This window comes from Ictalurus punctatus, chromosome 22 (genome assembly GCF_001660625.3).
Source record: "Ictalurus punctatus breed USDA103 chromosome 22, Coco_2.0, whole genome shotgun sequence".
In the NCBI taxonomy this organism is placed as follows: Eukaryota; Metazoa; Chordata; class Actinopteri; order Siluriformes; family Ictaluridae; genus Ictalurus; species Ictalurus punctatus.
Window position 1 is genome coordinate 2,148,950 of NC_030437.2, and position 21,416 is coordinate 2,170,365.

The 21,416-nt window shown below is 41.7% G+C and overlaps 3 protein-coding genes across 6 annotated transcripts; 2 read left to right on the forward strand and 1 right to left on the reverse strand.

Moving 5' to 3' along the window:
* The first annotated feature begins 3,587 nt into the window (after positions 1-3,587).
* dhfr (dihydrofolate reductase) lies at positions 3,588-11,215 on the forward strand. Its single transcript, XM_017451686.3, has 6 exons — positions 3,588-3,817; positions 4,610-4,659; positions 4,805-4,910; positions 5,015-5,141; positions 7,243-7,358; positions 10,321-11,215. The coding sequence occupies exons 1-6, from the start codon at positions 3,726-3,728 to the stop codon at positions 10,400-10,402; spliced, it is 573 nt and encodes a 190-aa protein (XP_017307175.1). The 5' UTR covers positions 3,588-3,725; the 3' UTR covers positions 10,403-11,215.
* A 183-nt stretch (positions 11,216-11,398) lies between these two features.
* ankrd34bb (ankyrin repeat domain 34Bb) lies at positions 11,399-18,252 on the forward strand. Of its 3 annotated transcripts, none has more exons than XM_017451596.3 (3): positions 11,399-12,932; positions 14,098-14,384; positions 14,804-18,252. In XM_017451596.3, exons 2-3 carry the CDS (start codon positions 14,143-14,145, stop codon positions 16,287-16,289), a joined length of 1,728 nt encoding a protein of 575 aa, XP_017307085.1. In that variant the 5' UTR covers positions 11,399-12,932; positions 14,098-14,142; the 3' UTR covers positions 16,290-18,252. The 3 variants fall into 3 exon arrangements, with proteins under 3 accessions (XP_017307085.1, XP_017307086.1, XP_017307087.1); XM_017451597.3 differs by having other exon boundaries at positions 11,399-12,315; positions 12,790-14,384; XM_017451598.3 differs by having other exon boundaries at positions 11,399-12,315.
* On the reverse strand, positions 16,355-21,356 carry fam151b (family with sequence similarity 151 member B). 2 transcript variants are annotated; one of them, XM_017451189.3, is made up of 6 exons: positions 21,171-21,356; positions 20,812-20,946; positions 19,486-19,645; positions 18,129-18,346; positions 17,675-17,810; positions 16,355-16,705 (listed from the first exon to the last, which is right to left on the reverse strand). In XM_017451189.3, the coding sequence occupies exons 1-6, from the start codon at positions 21,283-21,285 to the stop codon at positions 16,534-16,536; spliced, it is 936 nt and encodes a 311-aa protein (XP_017306678.1). In that variant the 5' UTR covers positions 21,286-21,356; the 3' UTR covers positions 16,355-16,533.
* Positions 21,357-21,416: the final 60 nt, after the last annotated feature.

Consider the following 21,416-nt stretch of genomic DNA (forward strand, 5'->3'; position numbering starts at 1 on the left):
TAGCACAGCCTGCCCTGCTTAAGGTACTGTAACTAATGACTTACTGCCTGTTGTGTGATCTACAGCCTGTACCTTGCATCTTTTAAATGTGCTTAATAAATAAATAAGTAAAGTTTTACATAATTACTGTGTGTGTGTGTGTGTGTGTGTGTGTGTGTGAGAGAGAGAGAGAGAGAGAGAGAGAGAGAGAGAGCAGTGCTTAAGATTAACCACAGAGTAAAAGTAATTCTAACAAGTTTTACTTCATGAAGACAGTTAAGGGGAGGGAATAAAATGTCTGAGCTCGTCTCCAGGGTCTGTGGTTTTGTATGTGCGTTGTATGGCACTAAAGTTTCTAACTGTAAACACACACGCACACACACCATGTTGCATGTTTTTCCCTTGGCTCTCCATTTGGTAAGCATGGCAACGATGATGTTCAAGGACGCTTTTTACAAAAGCCCCCTTCTTTCACCATGGTACTGTTTCGCATTTCTCCTACTCCTCCCTCGGCCTCTCTTTATCTCCGAGACGCTTCTTGATGATGCCATGGTGATGTTTTTGTCTATGAAGAATAAGAGGACAGAACAAGATCAATTTTAGAAAGAGGTACTGGACTCGGAGTAAAGTGTATACTATAAAAATAAACAATGAAACTTAAAAAAGCTAGATATAGGACATCATAGTGTTCTCTGAATGGCTGTATTACCCTGGATGCAAAAAAAAAAAACCCAACTGCTGTCTGATTGGCTCAGCCTCATTTTAAAGAGGATGAAATCTATAATCTACAGCATCCTTGAGCTCATCAACAGGTGATGTTGTCTCAAATATTTCTGGTAAAAGTGCAAATTTATTCACAGAAACACAAATAAAATAGGTGCGTTGTTGGCAGATTCCCAACGCCCAGGAGGTCATACTTTAGGACATCAGTGACCCCCACCTACACCTTCAGCTGGTCCCAGTGAAGTGCTCCATGTGGCGGTTAGAAACAATTTTAATTGTGTAATTTCAGTATCCAACATCTTCACGTGGGAGGGAAGCATTTCCCAAAGCTTTGCCTACCTACACATATATAATTTTATAAGAAACATGTAAGTTTACATGTGCATTACCAGTGTTTACAATGTGTTTTACTTTTACATACATATTTGTAAATGTAGTATCAGTGGGGCACTATCCATCCATCCATCCATCCGCTTACTCCTTCTTCAGGGTCGCGGGGGAACCTGGAGCCAATCCCAGGGAGCATCGGGCACAAGGCGGGGTACACCGTGGACAGGGTGCCAGTCCATCGCAGGGCACAATCACATACACACTCACACACCCATTCTTACACTACGGACACTTTAGACACGCAGTGGGGCACTAATGGAAACCTATTTACTGAATCCATTTTTTGCTTAGTGTTTTTGTCACACAGATAAAACCGTGACGTTCTCTTCCAGTTCCCGTCTGATGTACCTCACCGTGTTCATATTAGTGTGTCTGGCACTACCTAGTGATGCTGCACTACGGGTGTTCCTCATGCAGGGCAAAGGGCTGAAAGATCCTTTGGGATATGCTCCTGACCCCTATGTGAAGGTGTTTCTCAGAAATGAAATACACAATACCTATGTGATCAAAAATACTTCTAACCCTTTATGGAGCTCTAGCCTGTCCTTAAGTACAGCTAAAATCAACGATCAGCTGAAGCTGCAGGTTTGGGACCAGGATATTAAATATCATGACCTTTTGGGAGAGTGTTATGCTCAAGTGAAGAGTGGCACTTACAACTTTAAGTGCACTTTGAAGAAAGGAGGTACTCTGACTTATTCGACTGAGTTCACAACTGGCGTTCCACAGGGGTCAGTTCTGGGTCCACTCCTCTTTTCTATCTACACTACATCTCCAGGGCAGGTGATTGAGTCTCATGGCTTCTCATATCATTGCTATGCTGATGACACCCAGCTCTACTTGTCCTTCCAGCCTGACGATCCAATTGTCTCTACATGCATCTCTGCTTGCCTGTCGGACATCTTGGTCTGGATGAGGGAACACCACCTTAAGCTTAACCTCGCAAAATCTGAGCTTCTCGTCATCCCAGCCTGTTCCTCAATCAACCACAACCTCACTGTACAGCTCAGCTCAACCACATTCAAGCCAACCAGGACGGCCAGGAACCTGGGGTGATTCTTGATGACAGCTTGACCTTTACAGACCACATCTCAACAACTGCACGGTCCTGTAGGTTCATCCTGTACAACATCAAGAATATCAGATCCTACCTCACCGAACAGGCTACACAGATACTAGTCCAGGCTCTTGTTATCTCAAAACTGGACTACTCACTACTCTCGGGCCTCCCAGCAGCTCCATCAAACCCCTTCAGATGATTCAGAATGCTGCAGCGCGCCTTGTCTTCAACCAGCCCAAGAGAACCCATGTCACACCCCTCTTCATGTCCCTCCACTGGCTTCCTGTAGCCGCCCACATCAAGTTCAAGGCCTTGATGGTCAACTACAAGAACTTGTCTGGATCAGCACCCTCCTACCTCAACTCTCTCCTGAAGGCTTACGTTCCATCACACAATCTGCAATCGATTAGCGACCGACGCTTAGTAGTTCCTACTCAGTGTGGCTCAAGGTCCCTTTCCAGAACCTTCAAACTAACTGTTCCTCAGTGGTGGAATGAACTTCCAATCTTAATCCGGACCACAGAATCTCTCACCATCTTCAAAAAACAGCTAAAGACCCACGTCTTCCCTGAACACCTAACACCTAACATACTTACAGTATGTAAGTGCAGAAAAATATTAAATTCCAACAATGTGAGTCCAGAGTTCGAGTCCCGCCGGGGCCATGTGCGGAGTCTCCCCGTGCTGCGGGGGTTTCCTCCGGGTACTCCGGTTTCCTCCCCCAGTCCAAAGACATGCATGGTAGGCTGATTGGTGTGTCTAAAGTGTCCGAAGTGTATGAAAGGGTGTGTGAGTGTGTATGTGATTGTGCCCTGCGATGGACTGGCACCCTGTCCAGGGTGTACCCCGCCTTGTGCCCGATGCTCCCTGGGACAGGCTCCAGGTTCCCCGTGACCCTGAAAAGGAGTAAGTGGTAGAAGATGGATGGATGGATGGACCAAGAATGTGAACTCTACACAAAATCCACCACTCATCCGGAAACACACATTTTATCAACTTTAATTTAACACTAATGTTGTCATAAGGGTTGTGTTTGCCCAAATCAGGCTCATTCCACCAGCTAATCATGGTGAGTGCATAAAAATCCAGAAGGTTGTGGGTTCAAATCTCAGCACTGACAGCAAACCTCTGTTAGAACCTTAAGCTACAACTGTCCAGCTCTGTCCAGCTCTGAAGTCATTTAACTCTTTATTTGTTAAACTGGCCTAAACATAATCTTTGTAATGTGAATATGATGTTTTATACTAGACAAAAAGCAGTATTTGTTGCACTTTAAGTGAAATAACTGAACATAATGTTTAACCCGTGTTACGGCATCAGTCTGCCTGTAGGTGGCACTGCGAGCTTTATAACCTCTCAGTGAGAGTGCGTTTTTCTAAAAAATAAATAAATAAATAAATAAAATCCTTTAGCCGTTTATTGGTCGTTTTTTAACGACATCATTTCCGTTTGGTGTAAACTGTGGCGGGAATTTATGGCCGCGTGACCTTGCTTAGTTCACTCAGGTAATTTACCCGTTAATCCGGTGATCCAGTACGTCAACCGCGTCAATTCAAAGAACAACCCGTTAGTCATGGGTCGCGTGCTGAACTGCATCGTTGCGGTTTGTCCGGACATGGGCATCGGGAGAAACGGAAATCTGCCCTGGCACCCGATAAGACTGAGGTAAGACTGGCTGCATCCCAAACCGCGCGGTTTTGTAAACACAGTGAACTATATAGGACATCAGTACATCAGGACGCGGCTGTTTCACACCCTAGCTAGTGCACTTCGGGAGGAAGTAGCGCCTGGTTCGGGACTCGGCCGACAGGTTCTCCCGATAGCTGAAGTGTCGGTTATCTTTAGCTAAGCTAACTGTGTGTGTGTGTGTGTATGTATTAGAGAAGTGTACTGCTAATAATATGCTGGTTAGATAGACAGACAGTGTTTATTCCAGTTTATCTTATTTTAAAATTAATTGTAACCTTTTTAAATCATGAGTTGTGTTTTATAGTTTGCGTTTTAATGAAATGAGCTGTTTTGTTAGATTTTATAACTTTTAATAAGTTTTATCTTTGTCAGAGGATTTTAACATCATGGATTAGCCTATAGATTTAGCAACGGCTTCGTCACGAGGCTGCAGTGTGACTGGATTACCTCAGGGTTTTGTTTGTTTGTTTGTTTGTTTGTTTTGTTTTGTTTTGGTTTTTTTTGCCTGTTTATAATATTTGTGCTCTTGTTTTGTGTTTGTATATTTTTAATGGTCATTTTTGAGTCAAATCCACGACAGGATGACGGTTATCTCTCTTTTAAGCCTGAGCATTTGCTTTTTCATTTAGTACTTTTCCTAAATAACAAGGAAAATGTAGCTAGTCCAGATATAGCACTGAAATTGAGTGTTCATGCTCGATTTGAACTTGTAATTTTTCTTAGCATTGAACTTCTATAGTTTTAATATCCACTGTTATGTGTTTGCAGTAAAGAGTTCAAGCACTTTCAGAAGATGACCATGACTCCTACTGTAGAAGGTCAACCAAAACCTCAACCTCCTCCTTCTTCACATCTTTTAGGTTTACCAAATGTACATTTGTTCTGTATTATACTGTACACACTGCTTGTAAACAGAGTGTATGTGTATGTGTATGTGTGTGTGTACATGATGTGACCTGACAGGTAAAAAGAACGTGGTCATCATGGGCAGGAAGACATGGTTCTCGATACCGGCACAGAACCGGCCTCTCAAGAACAGAATCAACGTAGTCCTGAGCCGAGAACTCAAGTAAGAACCTTGGTGGATGCCCTCGGTTTACTGGAGCAATGTGTTGATCTGAAATCAATGATTTTTGATTAACAGGGTTTTTTAAAAATTATTATTCGATTTAGGACTGCTCCTGAGGGAGCACACTACCTAGCAGCTGACTTTAGCTCTGCGCTCCGTATTCTGGAGAATGCAGAGCTTGAGGCTCAAGCTGATCAAGTGTGGATCATTGGTGGGAGCTCGCTGTACAAGGTCACATACCACACACACACACACACACACACATCCCATCAGCTGTTCATCTTTCCTCACATAAACATCACCAGTCCCAAACCACACACCAAATTCAATACAGAAATTCCAGAGGACCACGACCAGTGCCTGCCTCACTGTTGTAAGTCCACTGTGGATGCGTCCCAAACCGCACCCTGGTCACTATATAGGCCATATGAGCAGTGTTTAAAATCATCTCCACTAATATACAGTCCACTGTATATCACACCTATATAGGCCACCTAAACATCATTCCACTGTGGACGTGTCCCAAACCACATTAGAGAACGTGTACAAACATGGTATAACTATACTGTGGACGTATCTTAAACCACACCAAATTTACCACGAAACATATATAATGGATGTGTCTCAATTACACACCCTGTTCACTACTACAGCAGATAATTATCTCATACATTCGGGGCAGGGTGCAGGGGAATAAAATGTCTGAGCTCGTCTCCAGTGTCTGGTTTTCAATGCGTTGTATGGCACTAAAGTTTCTAACTATAAATACACACGCGCGCACACAGCATGTCGCATGTTTCTTGCAGTCCCTCGGCTCTCCATTTGGTAGGCATGGCAACTGTGATGCTCAAGGACGCTTTTTACAAAAGCCCCCTTCTTTCTCCATGGTACTCTTTCGCATTTCTCCTACTCCTCCCTCTGCCTCTCTTTATCTCCGAGACGCTTCTTGTAGAATGTTTTTGAGCAGTATTCACTGCTGTTCCCGAGGAAGATCAGCATCCTTTTGTGAAGTTATGAATGACCTTCACAGTGAATATGACTAAAATATCATATCACGGTACTCAGATATTTCTACTATACACAATGCACTTGACACACAGTATGCTAACAAACATATACAGGGGCATCTCAAAAAATTTTATATCATGGAAAAGTTTTTTTTTTTTTTTGACTGTAATTTGATTCAAAAAGTGGAATTTCCATATATTCTAGATTAATTACACATAAATTGAAATATTTCAAGCCCTTTTTTTTGTTTTAATCTTGATGATTACGGGTTACAGCTCACGGAAATCAAAAATCCAGCATCTCAAAATATTAGAATAAAGAATTTACAACAGAAATGTCGACATTGTGAAAAGTATGTTAATTTATTCACTCAATACTCGGTCAGAGTTCCTTTTGCAGGATTTACTGCATCAGTGTGGCATGGAGGCGATCAGCCTGTGGCACTGCTGAGGTGTTCTGGAAGCCCAGGTTGCTTTGATGGCGGTCTTCAGCTCGTCTGTATTGTTGGGTCTAGTTTCTTTCATACAATCTCTATGGGGTTCATGTCAGGTGAGTTGGCTGGCCAGTCAAGCACAGTAATACCATGGTAAACAAACCCTTTACTAGTAGTTTTGGCACTGTGGGTAGGTGACGAGTCTTGCAGGAGAAGGAAATCATCTCCATAAAGCTCGTCAGCAGATGGAAGCATGAAGTGCTCTAAAATTTACTTTCATCTTCCCCATGATTGTGATTGTGTGTACTGAAACAGACTGAGAGATTAAAGCCTCAGGAAACCTTTGCAGGTGTTTTGAGTTAATTAGCTGACTAGAACTCTTCTCAGGTCGACGTCTCTGCATTATAAATTCTTTATTCTAATATTTTAAGATACTAGATATTTGATTTCCATGAGCTGTAAACCACAATCAAGAGTAAAACAAAAAAAAAAGGCTTGAAATATTGGGCAGATTGGTGAACCTCTGCTCCTCTTTACTTCTGAAAGACATACTGTTTCATGTTACTGACCTGTTGCCAATTACCCTCCAGCTGTTTCTTTTTAGTAACACTTACTTTTATTGCCCCATCCCAAATTTTTTTTTTTTTTAGATGTGCTGCGGCCATCAAATTCAAAATTACCTTTTTTTTCTTTAAAATGGTACATTTCCTCAGTTTAAACATTTGATGTGTTTTCTATGTTCTATTGTGAATAACACATGGGTTTATGAGATTTGCTAATCAAATTTTTTGGAATTTGGGTTGTATTTGGAGAGACAATAAGGGATCTGTTACCATTTGTGAACACTTCTTGAGAGTTTCTCATATTTGTGAAATGTCTCATTTCTGGTAGGAGGTGATGGAGAGCTCGGCACACCAGCGTCTTTTTGTAACAAGGATCCTGAAGCAGTTTGACTGCGACACGTTCATTCCTAACATCGATCTAGACAAGTTCAGGCTCCTCCCCGAGTGAGTGAAACAAGTCACTTTGCCTTTTTTTTCTAGTATCATTTCTTTCTTGCGTTCTGCCAAAGGAAATTCATCTTTCCGATCGGTAACAGTGCGACGCATCTGAGCCAAAGGATTCAAGATAATGTCGAAATTGTCATTCTGTACGTCCCTAGGACAACAGGAACTGTCCCAATAGCTACAGTGAGGGGAAAAAAGTATTTGATTCCCTGCTGATTTTGTACGTTTGCCCACTGACAAAGAAATGATCAGTCTATAACTTTAATGGTAGATTTATTTGAACAGTGAGAGACAGAATAACAAAAAAAAAATCCAGAAAAACACATGTCAAAAATGTTATAAATTGATTTGCATTTTAATGAGGGAAATAAGTATTTGACCCCTCTGCAAAACATGACTTTGTACTTGGTTTAAAAACCCTTGTTGGCAATCACAGAGGTCAGACGTTTCTTGTAGTTGGCCACCAGGTTTGCACACATCTCAGGAGGGATTTTGTCCCACTCCTCTTTGCAGATCTTCTCCAAGTCATTAAGGTTTCGAGGCTGACGTTTGGCAACTCGAACCTTCAGCTCCCTCCACAGATTTTCTATGGGATTACGGTCTGGAGACTGGCTAGGCCACTCCAGGACCTTAATGTGCTTCTTCTTGAGCCACTCCTTTGTTGCCTTGGCCGTGTGTTTTGGGTCATTGTCATGCTGGAATACCCATCCACAACCCATTTTCAATGCCCTGGCTGAGGGAAGGAGGTTTTCACCCAAGATTTGACAGTACATGGCCCCGTCCATTGTCCCTTTGATGCGGTGAAGTTGTCCTGTCCCCTTAGCAGAGAAACACCCCCAAAGCATAATGTTTCCACCTCCATGTTTGACGGTGGGGATGGTGTTCTTGGCAGCATTCCTACTCCTCCAAACACGGCAAGTTGAGTTGATGCCAAAGAGCTTCATTTTGGTCTCATCTGACCACAACACTTTCCTCTTGTCCTCTGAATCATTCAGATGTTCAGTGGCAAACTTCAGACGGGCATGTATATGTGCTTTCTTGAGCAGCGGACCTTGCGCGCGCTGCAGGATTTCAGTCCTTCACGGCGTAGTGTGTTACCAATTGTTTTCTTGGTGACTATGGTCCCAGCTGCCTTGAGATCATTGACAAGATCCTCCCGTGTAGTTCTGGGCTGATTCCTCACTGTTCTCATGATCATTGCAACTCAACGAGGTGAGATCTTGCATGGAGCCCCAGGCCGAGGGAGATCGACAGTTCTTTTGTGTTTCTTCCATTTGCGAGTAATCGCACCAACTGTTGTCACCTTCTCACCAAGCTGCTTGGCAATGGTCTTGTAGCCCATTCCAGACTTGTGTAGGTCTACAATCTTGTCCCTGACATCCTTGGAGAGCTCTTTGGTCTTGGCCATGGTGGAGAGTTTAGAATCTGATTGACTGATTGCTTCTGTGGATAGGTGTCTTTTACACAGGTAACAAACTGATATTAGGAGCACTCCCTTTAAGAGTGTGTTCCTAATCTCAGCTCGTTACCTGTATAAGAGACACCTGGGAGCCAGAAATCTTTCTGATTGAGAGGGGGTCAAATACTTATTTCCCTCATTAAAATGCAAAACAATTTATAAAATTTTTGACATGCGTTTTTCTGGATTTTTTTTGTTGTTATTCTGTCTCTCACTGTTCAAATAAATCTACCATTAAAATTATAGACTGATCATTTCTTTGTCAGTGGGCAAACGTACAAAATCAGCTGGGGATCAAATACTTTTTTCCCTCACTGTAGATTAATAGGGCTTAATATCCAAAGAGGAGAACTTTACCTCTGTGGAATCTATTGTTTTCAGGTTCTATTTGAAATCACACAAAAGCTCTCATCCTGCTTCACCCTCTCCAAAAGCTTAAGCACTGATCCGGTTCTCCATGGCCTTCCGTAGCACGATGGCCACACTGGCTTGAAGTGCTCCATTTTTTTCCATTACAATGGTGCAAATGGATTTGTTGGCTTGCACGCACACACAGGTCGCTTGTGTTTAGCATACCAAAGTGAATCTTAAACAGTGGACAGAGATTCTAGAAAAGCCCTAAAAGGCTCTCGCAGAACACAAAAATGGCCCGAGGGGTTAATGTCAAGTACTTCCACTCAGACACCCATTTGGAGTGGCACCCCGAGGAAAACTTGGAGGATGACGCGCTATTATTATTATTATTATCATCTCATTGAACAGATGTGCACTGTGTGCAGGTGTTCGTATAAACAGTTTAGTTTCACTGCTAGATTCGTAGACGGATGTACGTAGCTCAAACTGAAAAGCATCAGCCAGCTACAGATAGTCAGACTCTCTAAAGACTTCACTTACCTCTCAGATCTTGTGGAATTGTTTTATTTGTGAGGATTTAAAAAATAATAATAATTTCCCTTAAGGGTGACAGCTTATACTAATTATCTTTGTATTAATACAAAATTCTTTGGGGTGCCAGTAATTCTGCACATTTCTCATTTTTCCTGTGTAACTGTCAGTTAGAGCTTTACCTCTGAATGTTACAAAGTGCCGATGCTAGAGACCCCTTCCATAAACGTCTCGCAGATGGCCTCACCAAAGCAAGGTGTTTCCGCACATGTTTATAATTCGCACAATTCCCTGTGAACGAGCTGTTACTATAGAAACGAGAACAAATTAGAACGACTGCATTAATATTAACCTGTTATTTGCAGCTGCACTATTGTCAGAGCTGCTGTTATGGAAAATTAATCAACACCACATCCTTCTGACTGATCAGGAGCCAGAGCTTAACAGCACGGTGGTCCAATCCCGTGTAAACTCAGTCAACTCTGAGCTTCATGGGAGCCACTTTGAATAAAAGTGCCTTAGATAGTGAGACAGAATATGAGAAGATTTGATTGGTTGTGATTTTTCTTGTTTTCTTCTAAAAGTGTGTCCTGTTTCTCTTGCCGTTTCTTCGCTCAGGTTCCCTGGAGTGCCGGCGGGGTTGCAGGAGGAAAATGGGCTGCAGTATGTATTTGAAGTGTATGAGAGTGTGGAACAGTGATGACTGGTGCTGAAAGACCTTACACACACACGCCTGCTTATTTACTGAGATCAGTGTGTGTGAGGCGACAGCATCTGCTCATGGACACTGTTTCTGTAGCCAAGTAACGTCAAGTCCTCACTGAAATCACATGGTAGTTCTCTGAAACTGAAAATCAAAAGATTTAAACTCTGTTCCAGCTGTTAATGTTCTAGTTTCAAGCAGTCAAATCCTCTTCATCTCTGCGTTTCATCCTTGCCTTGTCATCGCAATTGGAGATTGTGTGTGTGCAAGAGAGAGAAGGCTGGTGTTTAGCCCAACCCCTGTGGCCGGTCCTTGCTCCTCTCATAAATATGCATTCCGCCTTTTGTGTCAAGAGCTAATTATTGACAGAGGTTCTCGTGTGCTTAGGTTGAATACAAACCTTTATGGATCATGCACACAAACACACGCACACTTTTTATTCCCACATTAATGCCCCAGCCCTTTAAACAGCCCTGTCTAACAACATCCAAAGGCTGCAATCCACTCTAACCTTTGAGGCTGATTGGTTTCAGGTCCCAGCAGGAGGCTAAAACTAAGCTGGAAATTAGTCTGATGGGCAGGCCAGTCCCCCCCCTAAATATACACTCAATATGTTGTGGTGGTGTTAAATATAATGTGTTTATATTGTGTCTGTGTTGTAGTACACTCTGATTTTGTTTGTCAATTATGACCATAAAGATCTAAAAGGAACAGAGACATAAATAATTTAGACTACAGTATAATTTAGACTAAGTTCATACTTTTATATGAATGCCATAAAAAAAATATAAATAAAACAGGAAAATGTCAGGATGTTTAGTCATTTCCTGATGTGTTTTAAGACAAACAGCCAGGATTAATGCAGATGTGTGTTAATCAGAATGCATTGATTAAGCTTATGAAGATTTTGTTTTCTTGTTGTTTGTAACTTAAGGGATTTGGTCTCACTTTTAATTTCTTGTTTACATGTACAAAATTATTCATGCCTCAATGTCTTACATTCTTTCCGTTTTAAGACAAACAAAACAGACATGTTGAACACCCCAGAAAGCCATGCCCCCTTCGCTAATGTGAAATAAAACCAGTCGGTGTATGTTAAACTTTAACTAACCTGAAACAAGTATATAGTTATCATGTATTAACTATAATTGAAGGGGAACTTTGAGCTGTTATTTTTGTATGTTCACTGTTGAGATGAACTGAGACAGTAGAATGATGAGAAACTGGATTCTCAGTAAAGATGTAAAATTATTGATAGTATTGAGTCACTATCAATATTCTCCTCCCTTTTTTCACTCCATCTTTAATTGTTTGCTATATTGTGTTCTGGACAAAGTACACCAACCGCTTTCCTCGTCAGCACAGTCAAAGCCACCGTGCTAGCATCACCACATCATGGGAGGAAAGAAGAAACAGCGTCATGGTGATGCAAGCACGCCATTGTGGCCTTTAGGTCAGGGACGCGGGGACAGTAGAACTGTGTTGGTTGTGTAGGCGGCATACCTCCAAGCTCAGACACCTCATTCACGTCAGAATAATAACCCGATCCTGTGTTGACGCTTGATATGCGAAATCTGCCGTCATGTTGCTGCTTGGTCCCCCCCCCTCTCCCCCCTCTCCTCCCTCTCTCTCTCTCTCTCTCTCTCGTACGCGCACACACACTCTACTCTAAGGTACCGCCTGCCTCCAGACCTGAGAGCTCACACACCTGTTCTCTCTCTTGCGCCCTCGTTCACGCTCCCATTCTCTCGCATACACATTCAAATGCACTCGGGCTCATTTAGCCACCACTTCTTGACTCTTCAGTTCTTTTGATCTGGTGTATTGGATAACACTCGGCCTTTTCGCTATAGTGAGAGATCCCTTTGAACCAAACCTGTTAGAGGACCGAGAGATCTGCAGAAAACGAGGTAAGCTTAGCAAGGAGTATGGATTATTGTTTACATACAGTTTATTTCTTGTATATGCAGGGAAACCTGCACTATTTAATTAGGTATTGAATCTGTAATGATCAAGTTTAGTTGCTGCTAAAATAGTGTATTATTGCAAAATATGATTGTTTGCACGGATAAATACAAATGGAGAAAGTAAAAATATACCGTCATAGTTTCATTCGAAGAGCTATATGACAAATCCAGTTCTGGTCTTATTTAAAAGCGTAAAAGTAGCTTTATAGACATACGTCTGACTTTTGCACTTTTTAAATTTATAAAGCCTTGACTAATAGGCACAAACGAATTACAAATGCTTGATGTTGCTTATTATATCTGCCATGAATCACCATTCTGCACATGTGCGTCAAGTGGCCTGTGAGGTGTTCCACTTGTGTTTCAATCTCGAGTCCTGATCTGCCTAGTGATGCTTGTTTGTTCCACGCTCTTCAGTGCCAGGCAGACCGAGAGAGAGGAGTCATTAAGGATTCTCTCTGTTCAGGAGACCGATTGAAGGCCCAGAGAAGAGCGCACAAAGCATGCCGGGGCGATAAATGCCATCCCAGGGGTGCACAGCATTAGGAACCAGAGCTTAGGTGTGCTACCGGTGGAGTGTGTGTACTCCAATCAAGAGGGTTGCACATGCCATTTCCAACTTGCATATTTTTATTTCATGTACACCATGCTGATAAATTTGGGCATGGTGTAATTAGTTTCCGTAAAAGGTCCACCAGATTTAGATGGAGATCAATGCTCTTCACATAAACTAAAACAGAGTAAACCAACATATAGTCTTTCAAGTACATTGCCCAGCTGAACTTGTTGATTTATTTATAAAATCCTTAGTTAACTAATTAAATTTGTCCTGCAAAGGTAAAAGTATGAGCAACTCCTGTATCTCAAGCTTCAGCTAAATGTCAAGCCATTTCGCTCCTCAAAGCAGTTTAGTGTCTGTCTCTCTTTATTAAAAATGTCTCCAAACTACTTAAGTCTATGTACACAGTGTGCTGAGAAACATTTACAATTACAATTTGAGCTTACATTTAAAAGCTTGAACGTTCTGTCTCCAGCAAAAATGTAGCTCTCATTTTATGCAACTAAAATGCGACAGACTTTGGAGTTGCACGTTTAGATTTGAGGACAAGGTCATAAGCACAATAGCCTGCATCAGCAAGCCAAAGGAGAAGTTTAATCCTTTCAATAACTCAGCATGTTTTCTTCCCCAATTTTGCTCTTAGCAAATGCAGTCTGATCATGCCTGGCACAATCTAAAAGGGTGAAGGATAGATCAGGGCCTTGCATTCTACCCACCTATTTTTTTCCCATTCTTTGTTTTTTTTTTTTGTTTTTGTTTTTTTGTTTTTTTTAAAGAAAAGTTAAGGCAGAACTTTCACATCGTGACTTCAGTTTCGATATTGAAGAGAAAAAAAATATATAACCTTGGGTTGATTGTGTAATCTAGAGTCTTATGTAAAGAGGTTAAATAAACGAGAGAGCTTGTGTCTTTGACATACTATTTTGATGTGGCACCATGGTTATTGAAACATTTTTACGTCATTTAGTGCTGGTTTAGGAGGAACAAACTATGGAGATACAGCTAGCATGCTTATTTAAGGAAAATTCCGATCCAGAACAATGACATCTAGCAATAAATTAAAACTATAATCTATTTTGCATGGTTTAATAGTCAAGTACATACTACCATACAGCATAAAGATTAGAACTACATGCCTGACTATCTGAACTGTCTTCCACTGGCAGCTCTCCAAAGCTCAGGCACCCTCCAACTTGTCCATGAGTCCTTAAATGATAGAGCCATCTGCCTGTCTGAAGCAGCAAGAGGTCATGGAGGACTCCACAGAGGTGTGGACCGACGGCAACTCCCTTTTAAAGGCTGTTTATCTTTGTCGTTTGCGGCTGACACGTCTGCTCCTGGAAGGTGGGGCTTATATTAATGAGAGCAATGAGCGTGGAGAGACACCACTGATGATTGCCTGCAAGACTCACCACAGTGATGCTCAGAGTGTGCCCAAACACAAGATAGTCAGGTATACACTGCTCAAGTTTCTGGTTGACACAATGATTTGTCATTTGCAAACACCACCAAACTGACCACCATCAGACCCAGTTTTCAGCATTACTGAGGCTATTGTAATGCATACTTATTTTAAGGTTGCATCATTGCTAATTGAAGGCCTGTACTGGAAGGCCAAATAATTAGCATGGTTGAGTTTCCTAACATATTAGACTCAACAGCAGGGAAGCTGCATAACAACTATGCTAACTACAGCATGCTTTGGTGATATCCCAGCTGTCCCAGCATTCAGTTGTCAGCTTAATACCAGGTTAGATGTACTTTTTGTACAGCAGGGTTTAATAACTGTCCAATGAGTCGAACTAGATGTTGAAGATGAATTCTTTTTTAGGACTTCCTGTAATCAAATGGTAATTCCATTTGTTTCCACAGGTATCTGCTGGACAATGGTGCTGACCCAAATATTCAGGACAAATCGGGTAAGACGGCTCTAATGCATGCTTGTGTGGAGCGATCTGGGGAGGAGGTTTTGTCCCAGCTGCTGTCCAGTGGAGCTGACTTGAGTTTAGAAGACCACTCCGGTTCCTCTGCACTAGTGTATGCTGTTAATGCTGGTGACAAGGAAGCTCTGCGAGTGTTACTAGATGCCTTTAAGGCCAAAGGCAAGGAGGTCATAATTATTACCACAGATAAACTCCCCTCTGGCAGACTAATGACCAAACAGTATCTGAATGTCCCTCCACCACCAGATTTGGACGATAGGTTACATTGTGTCCCTACTGTCTGCATGTCACCCTCTGAAATTAAACTCTCTCCTTCTCATGTCTCCTCTGATTCAAGCCAGTCACAAAATGCCTTTTTACACCTGGCAGAAAACCAAGCAGTCGGTTCTACCCCTGCAACCACAACTAATTCAAGGGGAGGGTCACCTGCACGGGACCCAAGTCCATTGCGAGCAGCCGGTGTAGCCAAGCTTCTTCACCTTCAAAGGCTACACTCTGAGCCATGGCTAAAGATCCCACCATCTCTGTTGCTACAGCAAAGCAAGGCCTTGTCCTTCACAGAGGAGCTCCTAGATATCACCCCAGAAGAAGAGCTCTCTTTTGGCTTTAACAGTCATCATCGTTTGTCTCAAAGAGCACCACCAGTTGCACGTCATCAAAGCATGGATGCCACCGGTCTGCTCAGAGCCTTGGATAAAGCAACTGAAGCAGAGAAAGAACAAAAGAAGGAGGCAAAGTGGCTAAGCAGGAAAATGTCCTATGATGGTGTTTCACTGCCACATTCCTCCTCACACCAGAACCTACTTAAAGAAGCCTCCGGCAGCGAGACCGTTCCTACGGATAAAGACCCAGACTGCCTGCCCAACCTGGCTGTGTCCAGCCTGAAGGATGTAGTCCGCCGCCGCAACATTGGGATGGACCACTACAGCTCAGACTCCCAACTTCCTCAGTTTGGGAGTCAGCACTCAGATGAGCTTGGCAAAGCCGTCACAGTGGGTGGAACAGAAAAGCGTAAGCTAGTTTACAGCCGATCCTCCACCCTGTCTGGCTCAAGGGAGTCTCTGGAAAGCATAGTCCAAAGGAGAAGCCCAGCGATGATGGAGCGCAGAGGGTCTGGGGCTCTTCTGCTGGATCATATCGCACACACTCGGCCAGGCTACCTGCCACCACTAAACCCACATGCACCCATTCCAGATATCAAAGTTAACATCACCAGCACTGGCGCTGATCGGGGAATAAAACCTGGTCCTGGCAATGTAACCATACCCATTGCTCCTGGTCAAAGGCATTTTGTTCCCTGTGCCCCTAGCCTTCCCCGAGACCATAAGACAAAAAAGACTCTACTGAGACGACACTCCATGCAAACGGAGCAGATTAACCGTCTGGCCAACTTTGGGGAGATTTGTGGACAATAAAGTGCATTAATGTACATTTGCACAGTGCTGTATCCGATATCAAGTCAGTGCTCACATGAAGGAAATAGTGTGTGAATATTTATTATTAATCAGCCATTGGACAAATTTTGTTATATGTTCACTGTTAATCATAAAGGAGAAAAAGAACAGCTAAAAAATAAATTCTCTGACACTGAAAATTAAAAAGCCGCTAATAAACAGTAAATATACACTTTTACCACATTACTTTAATAGAGAGTAACTCCTAGCTCTGTTCTAACTGTGACATGGTGTACCCAGGTAAGCTTTTAAACTTTGAAATCTGATTCTCTAAGAGATCGTAGTAGATTCTGGACTTGCTGACGCTTTGCCTGTAGGGTAACAGATGCTCCACATTCAGCACATCACTCTGGCCTGTCCATATGGTCAGAGTGTATCTGAAAGAGAGAGATGGACACTAAGTGGAAAATATTTTCGTGAGATGAAGCATAGATTAATACCCCAAATCCAGTGGAGTGCATATTGGGATCAGCAACATCAAATCATCATTGTTAGAATACTGGATATGGGTAAGTACTGTAACTAAGGCAACCACAGTATTTAATTTCAAACCCTAGTGCTTTTGCCTACTTGGTTGATTACAGACTGAATTAACCACGTCATGACTCAATTCAAGGTATTCTTGAAATGGTACCAAACGAATCAAATTCTGAGCACCCAGAAGGTTTCATTATACATTTGCCAGAAGATGAAAGTCCAGATGTTTTTGTTTCTCGTTATTTGGAAGGAACATTCATTCTATGGGGCGTCCATTGGAGTTTCCGAGTCAGGTTACTACACAAATTGTAAGTGTTTAGAAGAAACGGGTCTGCATTTTCCTTACCATTGAAAAGATGTCAAAATTTACATACAGCCATTTAGAGGTACCAACATTGCTAACAAGAAAGTCCCACTGACAAGACTTTGATAAACACATCAGTGTGTCTACTTGCTGTATTGGGCTGACAAATATTTCATGTGCTACCGCGGTGAAAGACGGCATTAAGTTGCACCTCTAGTGCACCAGACCTCTGAAGTGCACTAGACCTAGAAAAGGAAGATCACCTTCTCAATGTGATCCCTCTCCCCACTTTTCCAGTGCACCTTTCAGCTCAGTTGAGTGCTTCTATTCTGGTGACAAACAAGTATACCTGGGGGGCCAAGCACCAAATTACACCAATTGTGTGGCAACGGCATTCTGATGAACTGTTTTTGTTCCACAACATGAATCCAATCAAACAGGCAATCAACAGTTCAGTACTAACAAGTACTTAAGAAGCAAACAGGCTGCAGCACAGCCTTAACGGTCTTTGGTATACTGAATACTGATGGGCTGCTGAGACTGACATAGAAATGAAAAGTCCCACCTGTCCGACTGCTGCAAGAGCCACTGGAATTGAACGAAGGACTGGGATAAAAGAGCTGCTCGCACTGGGAATGTCACAGGCTGTGTCAGGTTCTTACACATTGCCTCCATCTGCTGAACCATCTCCCAGCTGTAACCTTAGATCCAATACAGGATACAAAAACAGAATCATGGTCAAGTGCAACATCAATTAGTATTAAAAACTGAGTCAATCAAGAACTCCTTTGGCCTCCTCAAGATTCCTCCTATAATTGTTGCATTAATCAGAAAACAGGATATGGGAACACCACAAAGTTAAATGGGCCATTTTCCAACTAATATTAAAAGAATGATTTCATCCAATAGACCTTCAAACACCATCATAATTGTAGATTTTATATATAATATGCACCAAGTCAATACATATTGATGTCTATGCAAGAAGAACTGCCACCCAGAACAAAGGCATGTTTTACCCGGGTTGTCTATATTTGGAGACCATCCAGTGGTCCAGCCCAAAGAAAGCACGTCTCCCTCTGCTTTCATAGCCACTGCTTGTAAAAAGCCCTGTGCATCTAAAGGTGTGGCCATGCCTCCAGGCCCGGGCAGGATGTCTGCATTGATCCACACAGGCCCCTTCAATTGATATCGAACCTTGTCCAGAAGTGCCATTGACTCCTCAACTGCTTCTAGACTGCAGAGAACAAAGAGACTGGGATGGACAATCTAGCTCTGGAGGGTCTGAGTCCAGCACCATTTGTATTTCCCTGCCCAGCTGTGTTGACTCAAGACCGATTTATACTTCTTTGTGCACTATGCTCGCACAGGTTGAAGTAATCAGACATGCCTGCAAAGTGAGCATGTACTCTAGGAGGCGCTGTCGCATGAACCACACCAGAATTTACTTATTTACACAGTAAAGAAAAGTAGAAAAACAATGTGAATCATGTGTTTCATTGTAGGAATAATAAACAGAAGATAACACAGACAATTTTGTGCTGGAAAAAAAATAAATCCTGTGTATTTAATTATAAACCACGTGAAGTCTCACTGAATGTGTATCTGAAATGTTTCAACTCATCTGTATTCATCACTATGAATGGCTTTTGTATATAAGCACTTCCATGTAACTAGTGTTTAAATCCACAATTCAAATCAAATCAATCACTGACTGACGATGGTTTAGATTTTATATTTATGGAGTTGCTGTGGTTTACACACCGGTCTGAGAAACTAAGATTGAATAGGTCACTGAAATTTTGACAGCATTTTTTCATCTGTTTCTGTTGCTACAATTTCAGAAGGCGGTTTTGGAGAATGAGCTTGTCTATAGAAGGTGAAAGAACTGGATGCAATGAGCGAAAATTTCATTGTTTAACATTTTATTGTTTGCACTTCAAATGTACTTTCAACAGTATTACTCTGATTTAAACAATTTGATTAAACTTACAAAAGAAACGTTAACGTCTCACGAAACTGTTTTTGTGTACGTAATCAGACATGGCTCCCAGCTCAACGCGTAGCACAGAAGAAACACACATCACATAGTAAGTGTGTAAAATCATCTGTGTCTTTGTGTGCCACGTTTTACTCATGATCCACCTCTACGCATCACAACACAAAGATGCAAATATGTGTTAACGCACAAGTATAAATCGGCCTTCAGGCGCCTTCGGACAAGTACATTATGAAACTGCTTTTTCTGATCAGACAGAGTTCAGGCAACAAAAAGAAGTGATGCAGGCTACACTTTGGCCTTGTATTTATGTGGGAAACGTTTAAAATAGAGATACAATTTCCTTTTTGTTTACATTAAAATACCTACTAACCAACCTTTTAAAGTCCAGTTTGATCCCTTTGTCCGAGTTCACCACCATTTTCAGCCAGTCTCGCAGTGTGATGTCACTGTCATTATCTGGTGGATGTGCCATTATGGGTTCCTTTGGGTCGCGACCCCGGAGAAGTACATCGGCTTCAATCATCTGTGTGCTATCTTGCAGGCAAATGATAAGAAAGAGCCTAATCCAACAATGTACAGCATTTCACTTCCCCACTGGTGTTCTGCAGTGACTGGTTGGTTTGTTCTTATCTCCTTGATTTACACTCCCCATGTTCCCAAATCAAAACTAGTTAGGAATAAACATATGAAGTTCTAAGGATGCATAATTTATGAACAAATTATGCCTTTAAAAAAAAAAAATCAAGAATGGGATCTACTCAATGATGTTGATTACTGGATTAGTCATTTATTCAAAAAGAATATAATATAAAGCCTCATGTTCCCTGAGTGGGAACATTATAACTATTGTTTTAGCTATTGTTAATTCAGTCTTCCCAAAGCAGAGACTTTGTCACCAGATTTTGGTGACAGCAGTGTATAAAGCCTGACTGAGTTGCTCTTGCACAAGCTGATGTTCCCAGCAACTAATCACCATTTTCCACCCATGACTAATCACTGATCACCATTGTCCATTGTTTCTTAAGGGACTCCAAAAAGTCTTTCCTTCTTCATGTAACACATTTTGAATATCAGTGTCAACAAATACGCAAATTCGTCCATGACCCTTATCTGGTGACTAACCCTAGTGACTTTTTTTCAGTCTTTCTAACTAGATTTGGTGATGTTTTAGACCCCTTAAGCTTTGTTTAAGGAAGAAAGAAAAAAAAAAGAGCCTAGCAACCTAGATGCTACTTAGCAACTATCCAGCTCTTGAAATGATAATATTTTGTGAAAACATAAATAATTGGTTTAACAGTTTTGTAATTATGTAAACAGTTTGTGGTGCTGGGACCCCAGATAGAAGAAATTATATTTCATTCCATAAGAAATAAATTGTAACCTATTTTTATGTATTGTGATAGTCTGTTCTATTCAGAAAATGTAACACGTTTTGATATGCAAATGATGACAATGTCTAGGACATCACGTGTCCACTTCTGGCCTTCTTTTTGAGTATGCATTAGCTACTTTCCCCTGAAAAGGACTGGCAACAATGATGGTCAGTGATATCGATGACCGGATTAGGTGTCTATTTAATAATAATAATAATAATAATAATAATAATAATAATAATAATAATAATAATAATATCACAGCCCTGAGTGGGAACATTTGAATAAATAAGAAATAGCTTTGATGTGTATAATTTACACTCTGACCTTGGAGTGCTTCAGTGATCTTGTGCTTGCTGTTGGCTGCGTGATACCACTGGATATCTGCAGCATCATGGACCTTTATAATGCCTTTCTTCAGGAAGTAGTCCAGAGTCTGGTCAGGCATTGATCCTACAGCTGCTGAAAAAGTTTGTTTACAACTGAATGCAACATGCGACAAAGAAAACAGTGCAGGCAGAACCGGTCTAACAAAAACATGCCCTGGTTAGTAATGAGGCCATGTGTACTGGCTCTGTTGTCTTTACATCAAATATTAAATATATAATTTAATGCAAAACTAAATGTCACAACAAAGCAGTTTCTGAGGTTCCGGAAAACAAGCTAAAGTGAGATGAATAACTAACCTGTGACACTTGATGGCGCTTCAGACTTAATAAAGCAGATGATCCATGTCACAACTGCAGCGATTACCAGGGCGAACACACAAAACCGGCGCACACCGAGTTTCTTTAACCCCATAGACTTCAATCAAATATCGGACTAAACACGAGCAAAACATTTGATCCATGTTTCCGCACGGACGGAATCAAGCGCGCACACTTCCGGTTTGTTGCACGCTTGGAAATCAAGTGCATTAAGTGTTAACGCTT

Bases quoted from the DNA above. Each gene is read 5' to 3' on its own strand.
- dhfr (XM_017451686.3), top strand. From the start codon at position 3,726: ATGGGTCGCGTGCTGAACTGCATCGTTGCGGTTTGTCCGGACATGGGC. The intron at 3,818-4,609 runs GTAAGACTGGCT...ATGTGTTTGCAG, and splicing joins TGGCACCCGATAAGACTGAG to TAAAGAGTTCAAGCACTTTC. The intron at 4,660-4,804 runs GTCAACCAAAAC...GTGACCTGACAG, and splicing joins CATGACTCCTACTGTAGAAG to GTAAAAAGAACGTGGTCATC.
- ankrd34bb (XM_017451596.3), top strand. From the start codon at position 14,143: ATGATAGAGCCATCTGCCTGTCTGAAGCAGCAAGAGGTCATGGAGGAC. The intron at 14,385-14,803 runs GTATACACTGCT...TTGTTTCCACAG, and splicing joins CCCAAACACAAGATAGTCAG to GTATCTGCTGGACAATGGTG.
- fam151b (XM_017451189.3), bottom strand. From the start codon at position 21,285: ATGGGGTTAAAGAAACTCGGTGTGCGCCGGTTTTGTGTGTTCGCCCTG. The intron at 20,947-21,170 runs GTTAGTTATTCA...AAACTTTTTCAG, and splicing joins AGCGCCATCAAGTGTCACAG to CAGCTGTAGGATCAATGCCT. The intron at 19,646-20,811 runs GTCAGAGTGTAA...TTTGCCTGCAAG, and splicing joins GATCACTGAAGCACTCCAAG to ATAGCACACAGATGATTGAA.